General features: G+C 41.2%; 1 protein-coding gene across 3 annotated transcripts in view; it reads left to right on the top strand.

The window, feature by feature from the left end:
* LOC134169626 (contactin-4) overlaps positions 1–26,463 on the top strand; it is a 341,881-nt gene that overhangs the window by 306,610 nt on the left and 8,808 nt on the right. For 2 of the 3 annotated variants that reach the window (XM_062630364.1, XM_062630365.1), the window contains 4 exons: positions 19,417–19,592; positions 21,612–21,732; positions 24,238–24,396; positions 25,121–25,270. In XM_062630364.1, coding sequence (XP_062486348.1) covers positions 19,417–19,592; positions 21,612–21,732; positions 24,238–24,396; positions 25,121–25,270 — 606 coding nt within the window. The remainder of the gene's footprint in view (positions 1–19,416; positions 19,593–21,611; positions 21,733–24,237; positions 24,397–25,120; positions 25,271–26,463) is intronic. The other variant, XM_062630366.1, reaches the window with a different exon arrangement.

The raw sequence follows: 26,463 nt of genomic DNA on the forward strand, positions 1-26,463 counted from the left end.
CTCCCATATGAAGACAGGCTGAGAAAGTTGGGACTGTTCAGCCTGGAGAAGAGAAGGCTGCATGGAGACCTCATAACAGCCTTCCAGTATCTGAAGGGGGCCTATAGGGATGCTGAGGGGGGACTCTTCATTAGGGACTGTAGTGATAGGACAAGGGGTAATGGGTTAAAACTTAAACAGAGGAAGTTTAGATTGGGTATAAGGAAGAAATTCTTTACTGTGAGGGTGGTGAGGCACTGGAATGGGTTGCCCAAGGAAGTTGTGAATGCTCCATCCCTGACAGTGTTCAAGGCCAGGTTGGACAGAGCCTTGGGTGCCATGGTTTAGTGTGAGGTGTCCCTGCCCATGGCAGAGGGGTTGGAACTGGATGGTCTTAAGGTCCTTTCCAGCCCTAACTATTCTATGATTCTATGATTCTAAGCTGGGCTCATAGTTCAGGGGCTGTGCTGTGCTGATCAGCATGGGTGAAGCATTTGCAGTATAAAGGCAGTTTCAGTGGGATGTGATGGTCTTCCTCGCCCATCTTGCTGTCATGGTTTACGTTATGGTAGCCTAAAGAATAAAGCTTAGAAAATAGATCAAAATCAGGTGGTGAATCACACAGTCTGGATGATATCCTTGGTGTTTTCAGAGTATTATTTTATTCTTTTGGAGATGTTTACATGCTACCATGATTCTGATTTTTGTTGCTGTTGTTGTTGGATATTCATAGATAAACTCAATCTAGAGTGAGTATCCGGTGTGTTATTGTATGGGTTTTAGATCACAGTTGCGTGTCCCATACAGATTTATTTCCATCGTTTGGATGGTGTATGTGTCTATATCTTGTTTTGTACTCAAAAATAATTTATTTCTGTTAACACAGACATTGATTCTGCATAACAGAGATAGTACTGCTACCTGTGTTCTTTAGCATCTGTTTTGGCTTTGACGCCAGCCCAAAATCTAATGCCGTGGCGCTTTGCCACTACTGAGATCAGCAAATGCTGGACTTGCCTAGAACTGAGCTAGTTCTCAAAACAGTGCCATTACAGACTCCACCATTAAAAAAGGTGTTTAATAAACCTGATTTTCTCTTAGTCATAAATATATACAGCTTTTTTGAATTTAATCTGTTGACTCTTCAAGAGGTGTTGGGTGCATTAACAAAATGTCTTTCCTTGGTAGGGTGTTCTCTGGATGGATCTGGCTGCACAAGACTGGTGTCATGGTTTTACTTTGCAGTTGTATGAAAGGCTAATCTTTCAGCAAGGGCAGTGTGTCCATTTTTTTAACCAGTGAATATAAAGAACTCTCATGCCATGAATTCTACCAGCTGTTCTCAACTATGTCATGACTACTTCTGAGTATCTGGGATGCCAGTTGCTTGGGGTGAGGGAGTTAACTTTTTTCCCAAGAAGGAGAATAAACCATACAATAAAGTGCTGGGTTTTTTTACATTAATCAGGGGGAAAATGCAGCAGATACTTAAAGCTGTTGTCTGGTTTAAGCACTATCCACATTACCAGAAACCCTCTCTGTACCTCCCTGATTTTTCCCCTGTCAGATGCTTAGCTGCTTCTTTGCTCCTATGTAAAGCTGTCCCAGAAAGCTACTGCAGGCATTTTCCGTACCATCCATCCATATGTCGTGGGTTTAGTGGTTAGTCATTTTGAAACATGAATAGCCCCTCCGTCATGCTTTCTGAGGTCTGTCTTGATCTAGCAGTGTTTAAGGTCATGCAAGGTCTTTATTTTTCTTTCCTTACAGTTCAATCTGATTTAAATTCATGTTGGTTATGCCTCAGCCCTTAAGAAAGGACCTGTTTAAATCACACCTGGTGTTGAAGGCATAAAATATAATTTAAAAAGAGAGGCAGAGTTTAAAGTAATAATCCTAGAGCAGTACTTTAGGGCTGTCCGTATCTTCTGGGCTTTTTATAATTGTGCTGGGTAGCACACGAGGTATGTGTTTGGCTGGTATCAAAGCCAAGATTTTCTGTGTTTAACAAAAACTCAGAACTCTCAAAAAGTCAAAAGAACTCTTTATTATTGTTAAAACGATTTGGGGTTTTTGTTTTAGTAGTTGCAGATGACAGTTTTTAGATGTAGCCCAGCCATCAATGAATATTCCTAATCAAGCTTAACATATTGGTTTACAAAATTTCAGGGAGACAGTGTCAATTTAGGGTACAACCTGGTCTTCTCCAGAATCTCTAAGTCAGGCAAAAATGGATTAGAAAGTTATAGAGAGCCATAGAGTTGTATAAGCACTGATTTATTCATGAGTGCGTGTTGCTGTATTCTCACGTTCAGGAAATAAAACTTAAGAAAAATTTTTCAAACTGATTTCTAACTCCCAACTCAGTCAGTAGCAAATGCTTGATTTTAACAACTGACAATGAAAATGATAATATTTGGCTGTAAAATTGCAAGGGAATTTATGCAGCTCTAATTGGACTATTTCCACTGACACCAATTATTTCTAGGACACAATTAAGGGCCTTTTACTAGGCTTAAGTAAAATTATGACCCAAAGCACTGCATGAAAGGTACAATAATAAATTAAAGAGCTGTGCATCCGCTGCCATCTACTCCTCCCTTCCCTCAACTGTGGTAGCCCCAGCACTTCAGGCTGCACTTTGCTATATCTCCTTAATGAGCCCTGGGTGGAAAATCTTCAAGTAGAGGCTGGTGCTGGGACTGGTACCCAGTAGATACTTCAGGGTCCTTGCAGCTTTTAAGGAACTCTTCTCCGTATGGCACTTCAAACACAAGGTTTAATCAAGTATTGTATGGTTTCAGGCAACTTACATGTTTATTTCCAGCTGCAAATCAAAGTTGAAGTTGTTATACAATGCCTATCCAAACTGCCTTCTGCAGCTTCTTGTTTCTGAGCTGGCAGGTACATCTCCTGTGCGTACATTACACCAGAGTCTGGTCAACATTTGTTTTTTCTTCCAGTTCTGTTCAGGTAAGAACCTGAGGTCAGCGTAATAGCCAGGTCAGCCCCAAAGCACCTGAGGGAAGATGAAATAGCTGGCTATCAAGTCAGCATTTTCTTTTTTTCTTGAAGCAAAATTTTCTTGAAGCAATTGAAGCAAAAATGTTGTAATTAGTCTGAGATTACAGAAGTGGCAAAATGAGAAGCAGATGCCTTATCTACCATTGAGCCTTTCCCAAAGCCACCCCTCCTTGGGTCTGCTCAATCATGCCTTTTGCTTTTGATTTCCTTAATGTGAACTTGTCTAACACAGCAGTCATAAACTATTAGCTGCATTGTGCCGGGAGGGTCGGTGACCTCGCTTGAACATTGATGAGGATCATAGCAAGCGTCAGAGAGACCAGCCCATGGCCAGCATTTCTGTCAGCCCCTTGGGGGACATGTCATAACACAAGTCTGTGGTCAAACGAGTGAGGATTAACTCACAGCAACTTGGGAATGAACAGCACAGCAAGAGCTGTCAGTTTCTTATTTGGGAGAGAAAACAATTAGGTCAGCTGCTAAGGACAAAAAGAGCAAATGCCAAAGAAACATGTAAATGAAGTAAGCTGTAAAATACCAATGGCTTGTTCTTAGAACTAGTTGAATGAAGTAAATTAAGGGGTCTTTTTTCTTGTAAACACTTACTGATCATAACAAATAAAACTTGTTGTCCTGGGTTCAGCAGTAGCAGTCATTTTTCCCCTTCTTGGTAGCTGGTGCAGTTCAGTGTTTTGACTTTCAGCTCGGGAACAGAGCTGATAACAATGATGTTTTGGTTTGGCCAAGGACTTTGTGAGCCTCATGCTCTGCTAGGGAGGAGGGAAAGCCAGGAGGAAGCAGAGACAGGACACCTGACCCAAACTGACCAAAGAGATTTCATACCACAGCACGTCATGCCCAGGATGTAACTGGGAGTGCCCCGGAAGAGCTGGGAGACTGTGGGGTTGGAGGAGGTATGGGTCAGTGCTTGGTCAGGCTCGGGGGGGGCAAGTTATTGTTTGGCTGGTGGTGAGGTGATGTATTCCCTTCCCTTGTTATTTCCTTTATCATTGTTATTATTGGTGGTAGCAGTAGTGATTTGTGTTATACCTTAGTTACTAAACTGTTCTTATCTCAGCCCGTGGGAGTTGCATTGTTTTGACTCTCCGCCCCTCTGGGAGTAGGGGGAGGGCAAGAAGGGGGGGAAGTGAGTGAACGAGTTGCCTGACTGGGTTTAAACCATGACACTTGTAAACATAATATTACTGTTAAGCTTCATTAAATTTGCAGCAAACAATTAATTTTTTTTTTAGGCAATTCAAAGGGCCTTCCGTAGTACTGATTCAGATTAAATGAACATATTACCACAAGCAGACAATAAGAAATATATTGAAGATATCCATCTGGCTTGTGCTGAAAACCTTGTGCATTTTGTTTTCTGTGGCTGTCACAGGCCTTACTAATTGCCTAATTTTGTCTGGTTTACAATCAGTGTGATTTAGGCATTAACATGATAAAAGTCGTCTTGGTGAAGAGCTTGATATTAAAAAGCATAGATCTCCGTCCTCTCTCTCTCGCCAATTTTGTACTTATCTCTGGCATTATTAGAGTTATATTTTTAAAAGCAGAAATACAAATATATTGACTTTTATGAAGCAGCTTCTCCAGGTACTTTACCTATCTGATTCTGATGTAAAGAGTGCCAGTTGGTGTGAAATACTTGCCCTGGATCATGGTAACCAGAGCAGATTCTTCCCTCCTCCACTTCCCTCCAGACCACCTTCTACTTTCTCCTCTGTGTCCCTCGAACCCCCAGCCACCCCTTAAGGAAGATCAGGGGCCTTAAAACTGATACCTGCACAGGTAAATAAGGAAGTCAAGATAAGAGCAAGTGGCTGATGCTTATACCTGATTCAGCACATAATGTGATAAAAAAATACTTATTTTAGAAAAGTTTAACCATGAGTTCTGTATATCCTGTAGGGGGGGGAAAAATCATATATTTGTTCTGTATTTTTATCTTAAACCCACAATGTATTGCAGGGTCAGCAGTATTGCAACCTCTCCTGCCATGAAAAAAAAAAAAGGGTTTAGAATAATTCCTTAGAAAGCTCAGTGCTTTTTTTTTTTTAGGAATTTTCTTATCCTCAACCAAAGAAAGCAAGAGGTTCAGGAGTTCCAAATCATCAATAGAAGATTGGGTTTAGCTCATCACTGAAGATCAGACCCATACGTCTGCTGAAAGAGATGACCTATAGGTTAAACACAGACTCTTAATGAAACAAAAGCAGGTTAATTATCACTTTTCATCAACTTGCTTCAATTTATTTTAACATGATCCATTTCAGAAAGGTTAAAGTATTTTTCAGCTGTGGAATATAAATGAAAAATCAACATAGTTAAAATGAAGCCATAGATCTAGGACTTCTGATAGTTTAGTCAAAATAAATGTAGTGCATTTGATTATATGGGTGTGTTTATGTATATAGTTGTATATAAAACATAAGCCACAAACTATTTTTTCCAATAGCTAATTTCGTAAGTGAAGAAGACTTAGCCAGAGCTGAACTGGAAATTACTATCAGGCCGGCAATAGTTACAAATTCTTAAGAAAGCAAATGTGATCAAGTTAACATTTTCTACTCATTTCTCTAGCTGTTGCAGAGGATTACTTTAGCCCTTGGAAATGCATTAGTTTAAGCAGTAGGAAAAGCTGAGGTCTGTAGGATGAGCCATCATGGTACATCCTGGTTAAGGAGGCGGTACCACCACACAGACCAAGCCATAAGTGTGCTCTAGAGAGCAAGTCAGTTGGAGGTAGCTGGGCTGATTGACCTCTCCTCTCCCATGCCTGCAGCTCTGGCAGTTAACAGTTCAGGCTGTGGGCTGTACACACGTATGGGCTATGTAAGAAGGAGTCCAACTGGGCTTGGATATAAGGGGCCATATCTCAGTTCCTGCAGCTTTGTGTACCTTAGTGGAGTTGCCAGGAATTTCTGGCAGTGGAATATCTGTCTCCTCGAGCTTTTAGTTTCATAGAACTATTTTGGTTTCTAGAAAACGAACCAGTTACACTGCTGTGGAATGTAATCCCAGGTCTCTTCTTTGCTTAGATCTTGCATTGTAAGTCTACTTAGATCTTGCATTGTAAGTCTACTTAGATCTTGCATTGTAAGTCTACTAACTATGAGTTTGATCTTTATCCCAAAGGAGGATGCATACAGTTTGTCCTTTTCCAATACATGCAAGTGGGATGAATTTCCAGACATGAGTTTCATGGGACTGTGTAAATTAGGACCATACTCTTAAAAGAAAATAATACAACAGAGAAAACTAAGATCATTTTAGTGTATGATCCTGTTGTGGAGGATGGGAGGAGGTCTCCCTAGAGCCACTTCTCTCCACACCAAATTCAGTCTGACTGGGAGAGGGGAGATAATGATCTAAACATGACATGCATTGAGAAAGTGACTGCTGATCTCTGTTTCAGGTAAAGATGAAGGAAGCAGTGTGGGAGAATAAAGGGAGAAAGTGATAATGACTGTCTTATCCTAAGAACTTTATATCCTTGAAAATAGCAACCAAGAACAGACTGGGCCTGAAGGCTATGTTTTTAACATCAAAGATACAGAGGAAGTGTTTAGAGAGCACATTTCTGTCGTAGGAGGAAAAAGTGTAAGAGTGTTGAAGAAAAGAATCTGGGACAGTACTTGGGGAAATATCAGTCCTTTTGTGTATTTTCTCAGAAGCATTTTTGGAAGCAGCTTAGCAGAGCCAAAATTCCGTGGGTTTGAGCTGTTGTGACTTTTTCTTCCCGAGCCTAGCTGAACTGCAAACAGGTTGCTCAAAGTTGCTTATCAGATAATAACAGCCAAGTGGCACATGGAAAAATACTAGGAGTGATGGGTTTTGACACATCAGAGAGTAATTAAGGCACTGCCGAACGATGATGAGGTGGTGCTTGCAGTATTAGGGACTCCTGGGACCTGATTTTTCCTTCTTCTAATGCAGCTTAAGTAAGATTATAAACAGTCCCATCAAGTTAATATGGAGACTCAAATCTGTTGTCCTAATTCCAAAATCATTACGGCAGAGAGAATATAATATCAGGCACCACTGGAATAGGTTAAATTCTAGGTGTACTGTATCACAGTGCTCAAGCTAGTCATTTGGGAATATGACATGAATACAAATGTTCATGACTCTAAAGGAGATTGACTCTGAAATACAAGGAAGCTTTATCACTGAATTGACTTGCTGTGGCTTGGGTTGGTCTTCTATGTCTTTGTCACACACACATTCGGAATGTGAATTTTCCTTTATGTTTGAAGGTTTTAAGTGTATTGTGAAGAACTGATGATGGAAGTTGTAGGTGTTAGTCCCATGTTTTCTTGGTGAATATATTCTTGGTGAATATATCTCAATAATAACCTTTACTAGAGTTATTTAGAAAGTCAGCAGTATTTCAGAAGTGAAAATTTCAGTTCCTTTTATGTCTAAGTGCACAGTAGAAAGTCTCTGTAAAACTCCAAGCCTCAATCCATTAGTCCTGGTAACTAAACTGTTTGGTGCAGTTGACAATTAATATTGTTCCCTGCAGCAGAAAGCCATAAGGCAAACTTGTGGCTAATTTGAAGTAAAATGCCATGTAGCGTTAGAAGTCTCAGGGACACTTTTTAATGATGCTCTGTGTTGAATATTTATACAGTAGAGTAGGAGCTGGGGATTTTAAGCAATTTATAATGACAGGATGGTCTTGCAGGTCGTTATTTTCATTTCACATGTGATCCTGCCTCCATCCTGCCCCTTCACATACCATCAGTGCCAGGGCTCAGCCAACAACAGAGCAAAACAGTAACATGTCCCTTGGAAGAAGGGTTTGTCTTCTCAGTGTATCACTAATTAATTGGAACAAGTCACTTCCTTGCAAGAGAGCACAGGACATTAAGAGACCAACTTGCCTTCTCCAGGAAACAAATTAGACCTTTGTAACCCAGCAAATTTTTTTGAGGTTTGGTTTGTTGGTTTTGTTCTTTCTGTCACTTGATCTGTTCAGAAATGGGTGTTTGGACTTTAGCCTTGCCTGTGGTCCTGTGGAAGTCTCAACAGGGTTCCAAGAAAAAGTTAGGCTTAAATAAAAATATCTGCTGTGCACAGTGATATAAGAAGACAAAAGTTTATAATGAAGGTCTTATTTCCATTTTATAGGCTGGGCAAGTAAGGTAGCAGAGACTTTTAATGACTTGCTTAAGGTCAGACAGAAAGTAAGGAGGAGAGCTCATTTTATTCCCTCTCATTCCAAGGTCTGTGCCCACACTGGCCTTCATCACACCAAGCAGCCTCGCTGTTCACTCTGTACTCTTCCCCCTCACTGCTTATCTACTTCTCTTTTCGGAGGAATTCTGTTAAGCATAAACGTTCACATTTGGCTGTGATTCAAAGTCTAAATATTCAAACTGGTGTTCAACACGCTTGGCTCCCCTGCTGTGCTTGCCCCTAGCAGAGCCATGTGCAAGCCTGCTGGCCCCATGCGCTGCCTCTGAGAATACCACCGGAGAGAGCTAAAATTGCCTCTCTCTCTGACTTTTCTTGTCTCCCTGTTGCCTGGCTCAGTTCTTTGGATAATTGTAAATTCCCGAGGTTCGTAGCTGAGTTTATATAAGTGCTATTGCGTTTTCCTCATTTGACTTAAACTTGCACGTACTTTTTGTTAATGTATGTTTTCCATAAGTTGCCTGAATAGGTTTAAAATTTTCTGTTATTTATATGCACAACTTAGGAGTTCAGTGTTAACATTAACTAGAGGCATGCATTTTCTATGTGAAATAACATCTTACTTCAGTTGCTTCAATTTTATTTTAAAAGAATTTTAAATAGAAGAAAATTGGATGTTACCTGTAATAGCAACAGGTTTTTCTAAGTGTTCAGTCTACAAGAAAGTTTGACTTTTTTATTTGAGGATAACCTTTTAAGGTGACCTGACAAGATTTTTTTGAAACTGAATTTTCATAAGTTATTTGGTTAATTATGGCCCTACCTGCCTGCAGATTGTCATATCTTGTCCTGCCACATGCATAACAACTTCTTAATTATGTCTTGTTGTCTAGATGTCATTTCCTGAGGCACTAGAGAAATATCTAGGTGTCTTTTTAGTGTAGATTGTAAATAGTTTGGGAATTTTAGATCTTTCTAAAAGATCTTTCTGTGGTAGGAGTCATTTCTCTATGGGAGCTATTTGTGAGAACTTCTACTAATTATATTCTAATTATAAAATAGTAGGAGCAGATGCTGCTTTAGAGAAACACTTTGATTGAAGGCACTCACAGGGTGGAGACAGCAACCCACCCAGCAGATAAGCCATTGTAATAACAGCAGGAGACAGACACTCCATGGTGGAAATGAAGGTAGTCGTTTTTCCTAATGACAGCCATGAGTCCAAGTGGGAAACTCCCTGCATTGTTGTTGGGCCTTTACACTGAGTTTTGTGTTCCAGTGGAGATTCAAACTCTTTAGTGAACAAATACATTTGATACTTACTAAAATTAGTGATTCTTGATAGCCCATTTTCTGTCTAGAAATTTATGGGTTGTTTTTTTTTTTTTTTTTGACTCTGCCAAGGGGTGAAATGAGAAAGGGCAAAAAAAGGAATTTTTATATCAGAAATGAGGAATGTTAGAGTAAGGGAATAAGCTCTGCTTGCTCACTAGAGCTCAACAGCACAGCCCCACCAAACCTGAGCGTTAAAGCATCTGGAAACAGCAGAGAACCTTCTGAAACAGATTGGGTTTATATTTTAGAAGTAGGGTTGAGAAGTGCTAAAACTGCTAAATGGCCAAAGTTTGACAATATGTTAAAACGTATTGAAAGCGAAGTAGAATAATCTTAAATGTGCACGATTTCTTAATGTAATAGTAAAAACTTCTCAATTTTCAGAGGTATCAGTAGGTATCGCCACCCAGTCCCCCTTACCAGTAAAAATGGTGATGCTCTGCATTCACATCAGGTACTTGGGAAGATGAAAGTGTCTTGGGCTGCCTGATAAATGACCTGTACACCAAGACTAGTTTACCCCATGGTGTTCATGACACGTGCAATCCTTGGTCTGGGTGACAGTGAGGATGGTTAAGGTATGCACCTTTCCTTGGGAAGGTGGAAAGTGATTTCCGTGCTATTCTGTAAGTTTGACAGCTCAAGAGGCATCCACTCCTAATGGCTCTTGATTTAGGATTTACTCTTGTGTGTCAGTTAATTCCTAATGTCTTCATTCTGGGGAGGAGGGTGCAGATAATAGGCAGAGAACTCAGATAGAAAAGACCTAAAAGACATACTTGTACCATAAAAATGCAAAGACTGTGCCAGCCACATAATAATTTTGCAGTCTGAATGCCTGCATATTGTATTATTGCTGCTTTGCCTCTTTCTGAAATTGTTTATGGTCATTACTATTCAAAACATTTAAAAATGCCATAAATCAACCATCTCAGCAGGCTGAAGTGTTTAAAGGGGCAAAACGCTGTTGGCCACTGTGTGCATGGGCTGCATGGCAAACTGTGGCTTTACATTTGCACAATTACCTGTGGCTTGTGTTACAAGGAGAATGGTGATTGATCCTTGAATGACTTGCAATTTATCAAAGATTAGATATGATTCCTGTATCTGATTAACCTTCTCTGTAAGATGGCCATCATTTTTGCAATGACAGTAGATTATTCCATACTTGAAAAGACAGATATAAGCTAGTTGCAATCAATAGCCCACAAAAGGTGACACCTTGAATTCAGGTGGTTATCTATAAAGTGTGTTGCAAAGGATTGAATCGTTTGTCAAAATACCTGTTTCACTTAAGGCACCTCTGAAGTGAAGTGGCTTTTATTTCGGTATGAAATACAAAGAGATGGGGAAGAGATGTTTGGGGTTTGTAGTGTAATCAGACACTGTTGCGTGCTGCTATACAGATCAAGTAAAAATTTTTATGAGTGACAGATGTGATTGTCATTTCCAGACCCCATTACATATGATTTTCTTTGTCACAATTGTATGGAGAGAGCTTGATTTGCTAAGATTCATTGCCCTAGGTAAAATGGAGGTTAAAATGAAGTATTGTGCCCTCTTGTTATTTAAGTAACACTCTCTGTACTCTCAGTGGAGTGGATATATTTTCATATATTTTATCTTTGAATTTGCTATAATGGCACATCCCTCCCCAGTATCCTTTGATGCGATTCCATTCTTAATGTGTTTTCAGATTTAGATTAACGTTCATTTATTATTCAGCAACACAAAGAATGCATATTTGAGTATGCAGAAATGCAGTCTGTTGATTGACTGCAGGGTCCCTCTCTGGGAGGTGGGAGGCATTAATTCCTGAGAGGGAGACTCTTACATCAAGTTGAGACAGTTTTCTATCTGTGAAAAGCTCTTTTTCAATGTCAGTTTAAGAAATATGTTAATAACTTGAACCTCGACTACAGTTCAGCTCCGAATGAAGATGAGAAGGAAACTGCCATTCTTAAAAGAGAATCTTCAGCAGCTGGATGGGCAGGTTACTTAGCAGTGCAGTCACAAGGAACAACACCTAAACTCTCCTCTTAAAAGACACCTTACCCATACTAAGGGAAAGCAGACTTCCTAAGAGAAAGGGGCTCAGGTGGTGTGCTGAAGGCACGTATCTAAAAATAATTGCATGACCCACACCACTGTGGTTCTGATATGGCAAGATTTAAGCCAAGTAAACTGCAAGATCAGGATTCTCTTTCAGGAAAGCAATTTTAGCATGTCCTAAAAGCCCAGCTGAACTGTGTGTATTGCTGAATTGGAGTCTCTACTCTTCCAGGAAAGGTCAGATGTCTCACTTTCCTGTCCTTAATCCCTATAATATACATGACTATGCATCACCACCTTCGTTGATAAAGGTTGGTGCTGCATGATTACATGGAAAGATGTAGACCACTAACCACACATATTTCTAAAATCAGAGGAAGTGATTAGTCACAGGCCTTGTCCTGGGTTCAGCAGTAGATTCACTGGTGCAGTGCAGTGTTTTTCGGCTCAGGACCAGAGCTGATAACAAGGACAAGGACTTTGTGACTGTGTACCTTTTGCTTTTAATAAGATTACATGGTGAGATTGTATTCTCTTCCCTTGTTATTTCCTTTATCATTATTATCATTGATGGTAGCAGTAGTGATTTGTGTTATACCTTAGTTACTAAACTGTTCTTATCTCAACCCGTGGGAGTTGCATTCTTTTCGATTCTCCTCTCCGTCCCTCCGAGAGCAGGGGGAGGGCAAGAAAAGGGGGGGAAGTGAGCGAACGAATTACCTGACTGGGTTTAAACCACGACAGTTCTAAATTCACTTTTCTAAACTGACAGTGTACCTTTTGCTTTTAATAAGATTACATTTTAATTGGGCTGAACTACCATAGTACACACTAGAGGATACTGTAAGTGCTGCAGAATTTTCTGTTAAGAAATGGGCCTTATAAATCAGTTACTTGTCTTGTGAGAGCACATGTATAATAGCTGATTATATGGAAGAGTTATATTGGCATAAGAGCTGTGTGCCTGTTCCTGAAAGCATGTATGTGACTCATCACAGCTCACATCTGTGATATTGTAAAGGCCAAATATTGTTTCTACTTAGCCTTTCCCCATTTCTTTTTAATCTTAACTTTTATCATGCCCCATAAATTACTCCAACAATTTATTAAGATAACTGTAGTTTGCTATGCTAATTCCGACTGTGTTATTCGCTGGTTATTAATCTCTTTAGTTCAGAGTCATGTTTTCCTCTCTTCAGCATTTCTTATAGTGTCTGAGGGTGCCAGAGCACTAAGAGCTCCCAGAAGTCTAGCTAGTCAAGTCTTAGATGCTTTTGGTCTTGGATAAATGTTTCATTCACAAATAGAGGAGAAAGAAACATTACAGCACATTTGAGTATTCATGTATTAGACTTTGATTCTTTGGTTGCTCATAGAAAATAGATGATTCTACCTCCAGGATTGATTTTTATTATCTCCAGACATGACTTGCCTTGAAATCAATACAATAATGTAAAATGCCATTGCAAATAGGGAACATTGATCTGCAACACATTTATTAACTCCCTCTGATAAAAACCAAAATCAAAACGGTAAACATGCTGGTATTCCAAAAGGATAAAAAGTGAATTCCAAATGTTGGAGTTACAGTTTATCTACAAGAAAAAACTATTCTAAAATCCTGTACATGAAATGGGCTATGCGGAAAAGGAAAAAACATAGCTGGATCTTTAACGTTGTAACACTAATGGCTGTTTAAAAGAGTTAGGTAGTTAGACAGTTAACCAAAGTAGGAAACTACTGCTTATCTGCCTCGGTCCACACACGAAATAGGAAATTCAGCCTGAGGAAAAGCAGCCCTCTGTCCTTTTTCTCCTACATTGGATGCAACCGTGTGTGCTTGGCATCGCTTGCCTTTGTCTTAGCTGCTTGTTTGAAGCATCTGGTAATTGAACATAAACTCTTGCACTTGAGCATTCATGCTTGAACCTGAAATTACCTTGTCATCCACACTGGCTTTCATTAAACAGCTAACAGATGCCCTGGCATGCTCCTATCACAACACATGATGCAGAGTCAGAGCCTCTTGTGCTGAAATGGCTTTGGTTTATATGGTCTCCTTTCGTCCAGCCTGGAATAAATGTCCTCTCTGCATTCTGCAGCTTGCTGCTGTTTAACTCAGATATGCCCTCTGAGTAGAATAGGTGGGGTACTAATACTTCTTATGTACTTGAAGAAAATTTACATATCCATCAGTACAAACAAACATTGCTTTTTATTTTCCATTTAAAGAAGCAGACAGTGTTTCTTCTCTCAGTAAGCAGCTGTTTCAGTTTTCACTAGCTCATTTGTGTCCAATTGCGATATTTTCCTCTCCAAAGCCATGAATATATTTCAACAGGCTTTTCCTATTTAGGCCTAAGAGTAAAGGGAAGAAGGACATATACTGCAGACCTTCAGTGGAGGATGTTTTACAAAATTTCCATTAGCTTCCATTAACCAAACCTAGCACTATGAAAGTGCAAACAAATCTTGAATAAAGTGAAACGGGCAAGGCTAGAAAATTGAAGGAAAGAATAAGCCTTTGCAAGATGTTGGAAAACTTCCCTTACAAGTAGAACAGTTTGGAGGGCACCCTTTAAGTTTTCTGGGGGGAGTTCAGTTTTCTTCATTATTTTATCCTGGATAAGTATGTCAAAACCTGAGTATGCCCTTTTCTTCATTTGTCCTTTGACTTTCTTTTCTATGCAAGGATAGATGTCTAAATAAGCATTTAAATGTTAGGTGCACAGGTTTCAGCAGGCAGCACTGGAAATGTTGACATTATCACCCTTTTTTGTTTATCTATCTCCAAGGTGCTCATTTCTACTGATTTGAGGCCAACAACAGGAGCTGTATCTCCTGAGCATGTTACAGTTCAATCTTTTATTGTAGTAAAATGCTCTCTATTCCTTCAGCATCCAGGGCTGGCAAAGTATATCTCATTGTTTACTGAGCACTTAAATGAAAGGCACTGCAGTTGTTAGAGCATTGCTGAATCCCTTCTCTGTGGAGCAGAGCACACAGCCGTCACAGCTGAGCCAAACTGGAAAGGAGCACATTTGGAAACAGGATGCCAAGTGGCCATCTAAAGCAGACATGTCTGCCTGTCTCCAGGTGTAAGAAACTCTCCGGTCAGTTGAAATCTTGCTGATGGGCATAATATATGTGACATCGCTTCTTGCTTTGCCCTGGTCCTCTTGCAGCATTCAAAAGAAATTCGCATGCTCAGGACTGACCTAAAAAAAAAACATTGTCTCCGACTGTCAGCCTCTGATTCATTTTATGTCACTTATGTCGTGCCACTGTAGCTTGTGTCCCACTGTGTCATGTCCTCCAGATCAATATGACACAACATTGCACTGCATGAGCTACAACAAGCAAACGCAGCGATGCAAAGCTGTTTACCCTAAACAAGGAATCCCTTCTAATGGACACCCAATCAATAGAAAATCAGGGTGGGATGGTTTCTTTTCAGATTGGATAATTGTTACTCTCAGACCATATCCACGATGTCTTCAGCCTGCTGGTTTGCAGCTCAGAAATGCATTGCAGCTTCCCAAAATGAGACACAAAATGCAGGCAGCACTCATAGTTAATGACGGGCTCCTTTTAGCAGGGGGTGGGAGACAAAAGCAGAGCAATTACAGCCTCTCTTCAGAAGGGGAATGCTGCTCAGCTTCGATTCTCCTAACATATACTGAAAGCTAGCAGAAAACTTTATTAAAATCTCTTGTAACATAAACCAAACACATTCCATCAGTCAGAAATACATCAAATTGTCTGCAGTATGCTGCAGCGATAAAACTAGGGGATATAATGCAGGACACAAATAGGTAAAAGCTCAGATAGCCTCAGAGCACCCTGCTAGGAATGACAGTGGTGTCCGGAGCTATCCCGGTGTAGCCATGCTGGTTTACCCCAGCTGAGGACCATCCCCATGGGTTCTCGCACTGCTCAAACCATCTTGGCTCTGACAACAAGCTGCAAGCTGTAAGCTGCCAGCCTGGCTGGCATGCAAGGAAAACTGCACGTAAAATGAAAGAGTGCCATTTCTGTAACACAAAAAGTGTGCTCCTGAAAATGTGGGTATGAAGGGAAGGCTGAGAGGGAGCTTTCCTGCTTCCCTGAGCCTTCAGTGACACCTACAGACAAGCTCTAACCAGTCTGCTGGGTTTACATGCCAGCGCCGGCCATAAGCCCTGCTGCACTCCTGCCCCATCAGTGTTTTTCAGGGTAGGTCTCCTCTGCAGCAAATCCAAGCTCAGGCCAATGTAAACTCACTCACATCTGCACTTGCTGTACCTACAGAACACCTAGTGAATATGCTTGCACGTACAGTGTAGTTGGGGTCTTTTTCTTCTTTTCTATTTGAGACTAAAATCCGGATTATTTTGCCTCCTGGTGATGCAGGTCTTTTCACCCCCTGAGAGTGTTCCTGCTGGCATCCACTATCCATGTATTTCTCCTCTAAAAACTTATTGGTAATGCCAGCTGAACTTCCTCAGAAGTGACCCAGAACAATTTTGCCTGCTTTTCTTCTCTCCGCAGAAGTGCTGAGAAGCACCAGGCGCTGCTTCCCTCTGTGGAGGGCTCAAAAACCCTCAGGAGCTGTAAGGGGTGATGCTACTAATAGAAATTATAACCCTTTATCTGCAACTGAATCTTTCAGCCTTATTTTTAAACCTATCTCAAAATGCACCAGAAGGTGAATATCACCTCAAAATATCACCGAAATCACACTCATTTCTCTTCATTAGTTGCCCTCGGCGATAGTACCTTTACTAAACAAAGACATCTAAGGAAAATAATCCATACTTCGAGGGGACAGGGCAGTAACAGAGCATTAAGATCAGCTCTCCCACAGACTCTGTCTCCCTAGATTGCCTCTCCTGCCTTGCAAGTGGATGGTAAATAAGTGAGTGGCTAGCTCAGAAAAACCAACCCTTATTTATTAATTTATTTTTGACTTGGATGCTCACCAACGTTTTGGTGTCATTAAAGCACTCCCCATAATTTAAAAAGCGCCTGATGTTACAGCTTTTGAAAGTGCAGATCTAATAATTTTGATTACCACTTGGCTGTGTATCTCCAAGGTGTGCCTGCACTCAGCTGCCCTCAGTTGGCTTCTGAATAACATTTTCCTCTTGCTGCTCTGCTAGGGTTATTAAAGAGGGGGAGGGGATGTTTTTGTTTTTGAGCTCTCCCAGTCCTTGAGAAGAGATGGGTAAGCATTCTCCTTGGGGTGATTTGTAAAGTGCCTTGCTGGGGCTCGCGCTCCTGCTGAGCATGGCTTGGGTCAGAGCCCTCTCCCTGCACATCGTTTGTCACCCTGCTGTATCAGCCATTCCCATAACCCAGTATGCTCAGTTATTAGGTTGCAATGCTTCTTGACATGACTGGATTGAAACCTGGGCACCTGATTTTCAGAGTCAGCAGACACTTGCAGTTCCTACGACATCCATAGGAGCTGTGCTAAACTCTCTGGAAACCAGGGCTTAAGCAAACACCCATGTTTCATTCTTTATACGTTTATAAACTGTATGTATTGCAGCAGGAAGAATCAGATTTATGGTGCGGACTTCTCACTTCTTGCAGGAAGTGCTGTGGATGTGAAGGTTAGCTACAGCAAAATCTCGGTGCTGCCACTTGTTAAGGACCACAGCTTACACGGATCATTGTGGGACTTGTGGGAGAGCTTAGGGCTTTGTGGGAGGCACCCATTTCATCTCGGAGTCAACTCCTTCATAAATATTTCATACAGGCTTTGAGCAGCGCAGAGGATGAACTTCTGATGCTGAAAGGAATTTAAGTAAGTGATTCCATGCCTGAACCCCACTGCAGGTACAGGCATTTCTGTCACATCGTGAGCTTGGGATGCTCCGGTCTTCCTGAGTGTCAGGAGTAGCAGACCTAAGTGACTGTAAAATCCTGATACAGTGGTTATACAAAAACAGTCTCATAAATCTGGGCAACAATTAAACATTAATTTAGTAATGTGCCGTTACGGTGCTTATACCTAGAAATTTCAGATGCTTTACTTGTATTAATTAGTTAAGCCTCATAACACCTTGTATGGTTCAGCTAAGAGATACTCTATTTTGTTAGAAGTTAAACCAAAATAGAGACGAATTAAATTTGTCCAAGATAATACAGCCAAGTCCCTGAGGACTTGATCTGAAGCCTATAGACACAGCAATGAAAACTTGTTCAGCACCTCCTGTACACTTTTGGTAAGGTCTTTGAAAACCCATGAGCACCTTCGCATCCCCTTAATTTCGGTGAGTAGTTCTGCCCAGTGCATATCTTTGTTGCTGTATCATTATTTTAGCAGAGAATTAAGTAGTCAGCCAGTAGTCACTGGAAGAAGTAGTTAAGATTTTGGATTCATATACCAGGGAATGAATAATGCTTGTAGTATTTTAGTATGACAGCTGTGTAGAATAGACTTTTGGAATAAGCAAAAATATCTGTATATGAGTTTCAGACTTTTGGTCTCATTGTTAAGCAACATTTTGTCTCCTTTTCATTTCCTCTGAGGCCCTGTAGAAAAAAATTACTGCATTTTTGTCAACAGAAATGAAAGAGAAATGTTAACTTTAGAGGCAGGAGGAATTCATCAGCACAGATGAGGAGCTGAAGTTTGCATAATGCATCACGGCTCATCTTTCTGTGCCACCATTTTGCTTGTAATGCAGGACTAAAGTGAAAAATAGAAAATTAAACCAGTGGTAAAGCATCCATAGAACTCCAGCTGTGAGTAAGAGATTAGTCCTGAAGCCCAAGATGGAACTGGTATGTGCTGCTGCCCACATTTAACAGACAGAACTTGCTACATCACAGGTATCCGCAGATTTGTGGGATTTCCTTTTGGTAATGTCATGTTTAGGACGATGCCTGTTCTCACCTTTCCTCTGTTTCACCTCCCCAAAATCCTTGCTCAGTTCTTGTTCAACAGGTGAGTGACGTCCCATGTAAGACCACGGAGGTCCTAAGAGGTGAGTCAGTCTGACCTGCTAAGTGAGTCAGACAGGCTACACATCAGTCAGAGGAGCTACTACACCCAGAGCCAAGTTTTAGCCCAACACCTCTCTGTCTGACATTACTACAGGATTTGCCTTATTGAGGGGAAACTTTTGGCTTCCATGGTGTGAAAGGTTTGGTTGGTATCGCTCATTGTTTATACTTTGTATGGGCCCCCCTCACACAAAAAAAAACCTACCTGGATTTAAAACTTGAAACCATCCACCAGAGAACATGGCCAGTATTTAAACAAGGTTTCAATAAACATAACATAAAACAATATTATTAATCTTATCTTTCTCTTGCTAGGTCTGAGGAGATATCACTCGTGTTTTTAATATATCCTTTTTCATTCCAGTGTTGGAAATTTTACATTGAGAGAGTTTTCTTAAGACACTGTTTGCTTTAGGAACAACAAAATAGGGTTTTTTTTATGAGCATGGTGAGAGCAATGTAGGACTGTGAAACAAATCTCTGAAGTAAGAAGATTCAAATAAAATCATCTCTGATCTGCAAGCTTTAAAAATAAAAATTAACCAAGCCTTTCAGACCTGCTGCGCTCTTTCCAAGCCTTTTCTTTCTTCCTTGTTCATCAGGATGGTGGCTAGAAGAGGATTCTGGAGGATTTATTGATAGTATTTCAGTCCAACAAACAGAGAAAGGTATTGGAGGATAAAATCAGAGATGTGACTGCTGCTTGTTGCATTAAGGATCTTCCTAAGTGATTACTGCAAATTTTCAAGTTCTGGTGGCAATGCTGCAGTTGTGGTAGACTGCTTAGCATCTTTCTCAGCTCTGCATGTCCCTCCATGTCTCAGGAGGACAGGATTAATGCTTTTTTTCCCCCTGTTTTTTCTTTGTTGTTTGTAGATCCGACCAGGGTTATGGTGTCACCTTTCAGCATGGATGTCACTGTTGGAGAAAGTATTGTCTTGCCTTGTCAGGTATCTCATGATCACTCACTAGATATCATGTTTACCTGGTCATTTAATGGACACCTGATAGACTTCGAAAAAGATGGGGATCACTTTGAAAGAGTTGGAGGGGTAAGTATTAATACTAAAGTAATCTCCTTACAGTAATAAAAGTAAGGAACATAGAAAAGAGCTCCTAATAGAAGGAAAGAACTTGCCTAAGTTGATAGTAGATGTTATCTTGTGTTTTATAGACTGAGATGATGAATATTGCCAATATACTACTTCATTATAGTTAGTGTAGAATTTTTATGATTTCTTAATGACATTAACTAAAATCTGCTCATGTGAACGATGTGTTAACATTGCAGTGGAATGTATGTCAGAAGACCTGTAATATGTTTTCTCATTGCAAAACTAAATGCCTTTTCATCAAGGAAGTAGTCCATAATAGTTTTTCTCTGGCTGTAACAATAAAAGAAATGTAAAATATAGCAGTTGTAGAACTTTGTATTTATGCAGAAAATAGTGGAAAAATCAGAGGATATCCTCAAATTTGTTTAGGCAGTGTTTGTTGGCATGCTTATCTGTGTCCTCCTCTTGTGACCCCATGCTCAGAACAAGTATTTTCCTCAACACAAAATAATCCACATGGTATCACCAACCATCAGAGATGACATTTCTTTTCAGTATTATCTGTGCACAGTCCCTGGCAGTGTCACACTGGTATCTTTGGGTTGTTGTGTGTTTATGGAAAAGCCCATTGGTACCCACTTACAATGCAAACTTGTGCAATGTGCAGAGAATTGTTTATTGGAATGTTGAAAAGGTTGGACTTGATGATCTGAAGGGTATTTTCCCAACCTAGTTGAATCTATGATTCTATGGTTCTATGTTCATGGGAATCTGATAGCTAGAAGAGTCAGATGTGAAATGATGGTTAGAGTGCCCATTAAGTACAGCCCTGGCCACGCTGTTGCTCAAGGTCATAATCAAGTGGCAGGTATGGAGAAGAAGTAGTATGTAGATAGGAGTTACTTTCCATTGTTAGGAGAAAGGAAAATCTGCTTGGGTAAGTTGTCATTTTCTGCCTTTCCAGGGAGGTTTAGGATGAGACAGCCCATGGCAAGGTAAGGGTGCCTATGATGGCCCCTCCCTGCTTGATTTTCTCTGCTGGAGGTAGAAAACTGGAAGAGGTTTTGCATGTTTCTCTGAGGGAGGTTTTATAGAGACACATGCTCTGCTGGATCTAAGCAGCCTGGCAGTACGTGTTCCCTTTTGTCAGGAGTGAAATTTAATGCTGAAAGGAAAAGGAAATACAATCTACAAGCCTTGCTGTTATCCCTACAAAAATCATTGAAAGATGCATTTAAAGATTGGTGCCTATGGCACACATCAGCAGCAACAGATTTTTCTGGCGGCTGTGCCTGATTGGCCTGCAAAGCTAAAATTGCAAACTTTATTAATATTCTTTAGTTAGAAAGCCACAATCACAAGGGTACGCTGAGACTTCTAATATATTGAATGCTTTGTGTCTCGAGAAGAATTTAGAGTTTTCAGCTTCCTGTACATACAGAAACCTAATTAGTTCTATTCAACAGTTAATCAGACATGCACTTGGCGTTTGGAAAACAAATTACCGCTGTTAGGTGATACAAGATTTCCTCGGAGAGTGCTGTTCTCATGATCTTTAGCACAAAAACGCCAGGCAATCAAAATGCTGGCCGTAGTACAAAGCCATGAAACTATTGCAGATGTCTCATAATTTGGGCTGGTTTTCACTTGTGAAATAGATGTAGACACGACTTGGGTATGTGAATACCAGAGAGGCTATAAACTGGATATCCAGAGATAAAAGAGGAATCAGAGCGAACCTGCCCTACGTAAGCTTTGTCACATTGTTTTAATGGGGAAACTGCTTAACGGACCCAAACCAGGCTCCCCTGCCCCTTGTCAGAGCCATAATTTTAGGACGCTCCCGCTCTTACCTTCAAGGCAGACACATATAATTTTAATAGGCCACGGCTTGCATTACTAATGTTTTCATCAGCCAGTGTAAAGTAAATCCATTAGTCACAGTGTCCTTCATGTGATAATGATGTTTAGCGCTCATTAAAAAGTAATTGTAACCACTTTTCCCTACTTTATCAGCAGGATTCAGCTGGTGATTTGATGATCAGAAGCATCCAGCTGAAGCATGCTGGAAAATACGTCTGCATGGTGCAAACAAGTGTGGACAAGCTATCAGCTGCTGCAGACCTCATTGTAAGAGGTATTTGAATTTTGTTACTGTTGTTGTTGTAAAATCTCTTTTTGATTTTATTTTTTTTTTCCTACCTTCTGCTGCTGGTAAGACAGTTCCTGGGCTTGAAGATATTCATTGGGATCCCAGCACCTTGTAATTAGTCTCAGAAATGAGCTCTAAATACACACTGGGTTTCACAATATGTTTTCAAACAGTGCATATAAAGATGCTTTCATACATACTTAGAGAACAGACACGCAACACAGATAAACACGCTAGTACTTGTTTGTGTCCTGAATGCAAAACTTGCATCAAGTGAGCTCGTTTAATTGATGAACTGCACAGCAGAAATAGTATCCAGCTTCTTCACTGCATTTCTGCTAAGCAGTTTTGTTCCTTTTCTAGAATAAATATGATTTAGTAACTTCACTGATACATCTAGTTCTGTGCCTTACCCTACACAGGTGACTTTAACAGAGATGCAATCAGTTAACCTGAGTCTGTATCCTTACAATAAATATGATCTATATTTTTCTGCTTGTTAGCTCTCAGGAAAGCAAACTTTGGTGCTGCTCAGTGCCTGCTGCCCTCAGTTCTCATAGACCCCAAGAAAATCATAGTTTGCACATTCTCCATATCATGTAAGTTCTCAGGCAGCTCAGTGAAAGAGAGGAAAGCATGAAAAAGAAGTAAGAAATTCCTTCTTTATCAAAGCTGTGGCAGGGTAAAATGTGCAAGATTAGAACTGAACTTCCATTGAGAAATGTGCCCTTGTCTCTAGCTGGGTGTTCTGTTATCCTCATAATACTGTTATGCTTTTCACCATGTTTCTCCCATAGGTGCATGAACACAGACATTCTTAGCCCTGTGCAGCACAAAGCACTGGCTCCCTGGAGGCAGCAGAGCTGCTGCTCTCCTCCCCAGGAGGTTGCTCCCTATTACACTAACTCACAGGTTTTGTTGCAGCATGGTTTCAGATTAATTTTCTGTCGTTTTGCACAACCATTTCAAAACAGCCTCCGCTGGGCACCTCGGTTGGGTAATTTCCTTACTAGTGCCTCTGTAAACAAGCATGAGGAACATTGCATTCTCACAAGAAAATGACCCTTGGTGATGGTAAAAATACTGATCTTGTCACTCCCTGAAAACATCAGTGGGGGCATCTCTGTCTAGGCCAGTGGCCCCATGGCTACGCTGAGAGTTGTGCTGTATTATCTCGCCACCAGCATGAAAGTTGGCAAGTATCACAAGGCTGTGAGAGCGGAGGAGGGGTGAATGACTGATGCGTAAATGGATCTTTCTGAATAATTTTTAGAGTTTTTTAAATATTGGAGTTATGTCAAATTAATAAGAGACTAGATACTGGAATAAAAGTGAATTATTTATGTCAGGGAATATCAAAGGAGAGCACACAGAAGTGACCCCTGGCACTGGTACACACAGATCAGGCCACTTGCCCAGGGTGGAATTTCCTCACGCCATCAGAACAGAAGCACGTGTCTGTCAGCAGCCCTGGAATACTTGCTAAATCAATAACTGATAAGTTTTCCCTCTCTTTCCCTGCTGTAGCCTGCACCCTGCAAAGAAGGACATTCTGAAATGTGGGGAATAACCATGGCTATTCCAAGACATGAAGTGAGGACAGGTTTCAGCCTCTGCCAAGCAGCGGGATTAATTTGTGAAGCATACAGTGCGATTTCATTTCTCTGGTATAACTTGCAGAGCAGGACCAAAGGAGCTGACTGCTCTGTGAGGCTGTGTTGAGTGGCTGCTCCCCCCAGCAAAAGAATTTAATTTCTGAGAAATTAAATCCGGCTAGACCTGCTGAAACTTTCCTTTTAAAGGCAGGATGTTGGAAGGTTTTGGGGTATTTTTAGATATTTAAACACATCCATCTCTCAGAATATCGTATGAGAATAATTTTAGTCCACAGAGTGAGTTGCAAGAGGAGAGTTTGCTGCTTGAGATGGTGCTTTTGGGGAGGGACTTCACCTCAAGTACCTCTGCTGAGAGAAATGGCTGTATGATACAGGAGAGAGGTATTCTCTCCTATGTACATCCCACTGTTTAGAAAGGACCCAGCAGTGAAGCAGAAAATATTGGTCCCTACTCAGACATGATGCTACCTACAGGCAGGTCCTTTGTTCTTCTCCAACCTCTGAGTGCATCCAGGCTGCAGCCAAAAACCACAGTTGTATATTGGCCACTTCTAAAGCAGAAGATGTGAGATGGCAGAGCTGATCCTGAGCGCTGCAACGAGTGCCTTACTCTGTATGGTAGCTCAGGTCTGCCATGGGGCTCGGTACACGTGGAGCACCTGGGGGCTGCGGGTGAAGCCGGTGATCTCTGAATCTGTGTATCTCCCCTGTGCCTCCAAATCTAGGCATCTGCTAAGTCACAGCTAGGGCTGCACTTATCTCCTCTGCAGGGACTCAGTTGCCACTGTCCTGAGTAAGGGAGGAAGACCACAGCGCTGCTTCCTCAAGTCACTGCAAAGCCTTAAGCACCCCTCTCCTTTAATTCTTCCAACAGGTCCCCCAGGTCCACCAGAAGCTGTGACAATAGATGAAGTCACTGACACCACCGCTCAGCTGTCCTGGAGGCCAGGAGCAGACAACCACAGCCCTATTACAATGTATGTTGTGCAAGCAAGGACCCCCTTCTCAGTGGGATGGCAAGCAGTGAGTACAGGTAGGTCCATTGCCCTACCTGGAAAACATCCATCAGGACCCATGCATCGGCTGAGCAGAGCAGCTCTGCACTCTGAAGTGAAAAGTAATTTGCCTGGCTGCAGGGCTGGTCTTATTAACTAGTTTCAAGTTTGGCAACCCAAAGATTTAGAGTCCAGTCTGCGCTATTACTCATCCATTTTTCTCATGAATGTTTAAGGGAAAACAGAATGAATTCCTATCTTTTGTTGCTGCTCTGGAGATATACAACAGTAATTGTGGTCTATAAAGACATCCCTCAGGGACAGGCTGTGTCATCTGGCCTATCTTTAAGTAGAATTATTTTCCTGATAGAGGGAAAAATCCCATGATGTAATTTCTCTTTCCGTCCAAGGTTAATTTTGTTCCAGTAGCCATTAACTAGAGGGAACAGCGTGTTTTAAAAAGAGAAAAATAAAACCCCTTTAAACCTGTTGTCTTGACATTTTGTTTTCAAAAAGTGGCAATTTAGGAAAAACTCAGTAAGAGCTGGAATTTTTGTGCTAAAAGCACATGTTTTAATGCTGCCTCTTCTTTGCAGTTAAAAAAAAAATAGAAAAAAGAGAAAATGCCTATCAATCCTTATTCACGTTGTATTTACATTAATCCCACACTTTTAAGGGTATCAGGTATGCATGGCCTTTTCACAGCATCTTTAATACTTTGGGTGGGTTTCATTGCATTCCTGACTCACGTTTGTCTCCTAGTTCCAGAGATCATCGATGGCAGGACGTTCACAGCGACAGTGGTGGGCCTGAACCCTTGGGTCGAGTATGAATTTCGAGTAGTGGCTGCCAACCTGATTGGGATTGGAGAGCCCAGCAGACCTTCGGAGAAGAGAAGAACTGAGGAAGCTCGTAAGTAGTGGTGGGCAACTGAGTTAAATCTTGTCAAATAAATGCTCATCAGTGCTAATGGATGTGTTGCACTGGAGGAAGCTGAGGAGCGCTTTATGTGCCCATAGCTCTCCTCCCTCATGGCGTGTTATTTGTGTGCACAGAATAGGCAGGGGAAGTTGTGGATCTCCTGATGGGCTCTTTTGCTCACTTCATGGTGTCTGGAGTATGAGAAGACTTCATGTCCTTTTCCTGCAGAAAGCAATGATTTTCCACAAAAGATATTTGGGCGGGTTTTTTGGAAAATGCTACCCAGTATCCACTGATGCGAGAGATGAACTCTGAAACAGTCCTTCTGGTTTCCCATGATCAATCTGATGGAAGGCATCAGGGAGTCTTCATCAGGAACTTCAGTGATAGAACAAGGGGTAATGTGTTTAAACTTAAACAGAGGAAATACAGTTAGATATAAGGAAGGAGTTCTTTACTGTGAGGGTGGTGAGGCACTGGAATGGGTTGCCCAAAGATGTGGTGAATGCTCCATCCATGGCAGTGTTCAAGGCCAAGTTGGGCAGAGCCTTGGGTGAAATGGTCTAGTGTGAGGTGTCCCTGCCTGCAGTAGAGGAGTGGAACTCAATGACCTTAAGGTCCTCTCCAGCCTTAAGAGCTATGAAGCTCTGGAACACAGACTACAGCACATTGAGAGCAGGAGTTTGAGCTTCGCAACTGGAGAGTCAGCAGTCTGTTGATGCTGGGAGCTTCTCTGGTTCTTGGAGTAACTTTGACCTCACCCTGTGGGTCATCAGTGTTGCAGCAATCATCTTGGGCTGCCCTATGAGCTGGATTATTTCAGAGACTTACTGAAGGCTGCTCTTAAGCACACCACTACCTCCTAGAACCACACGGTTTCTGCTGGCTGCTGCAGGCACAGCATAACCATGAGAGCTTTAATGCTCCTTCATGCTGTCCCTGTCTTGTGATCTGGCAGGAAGGGGTCACAGCAAGGTATAGACTCAGCATGTGGTTGCAGGGATATGTGTTTAGGCTATGGGAAACTCCTGGTAAGTGGCTCCTTTGTTATCCTTCAGGCTGTAATGGAATAGAATATGAAATAGGAAAACAAAAGCCCTTTTTCATGGAAGATAAATGTTTAAACTAAACAATTAGTGACTGAACACACCAGTTAATTGGCATACTTTTAATATACTATTATT

This window comes from Pezoporus occidentalis, unplaced genomic scaffold (genome assembly GCF_034315485.1).
Source record: "Pezoporus occidentalis ecotype Australia unplaced genomic scaffold, CSIRO_AGI_Poc_V1 ctg35, whole genome shotgun sequence".
NCBI lineage: Eukaryota > Metazoa > Chordata > Aves > Psittaciformes > Psittacidae > Pezoporus > Pezoporus occidentalis.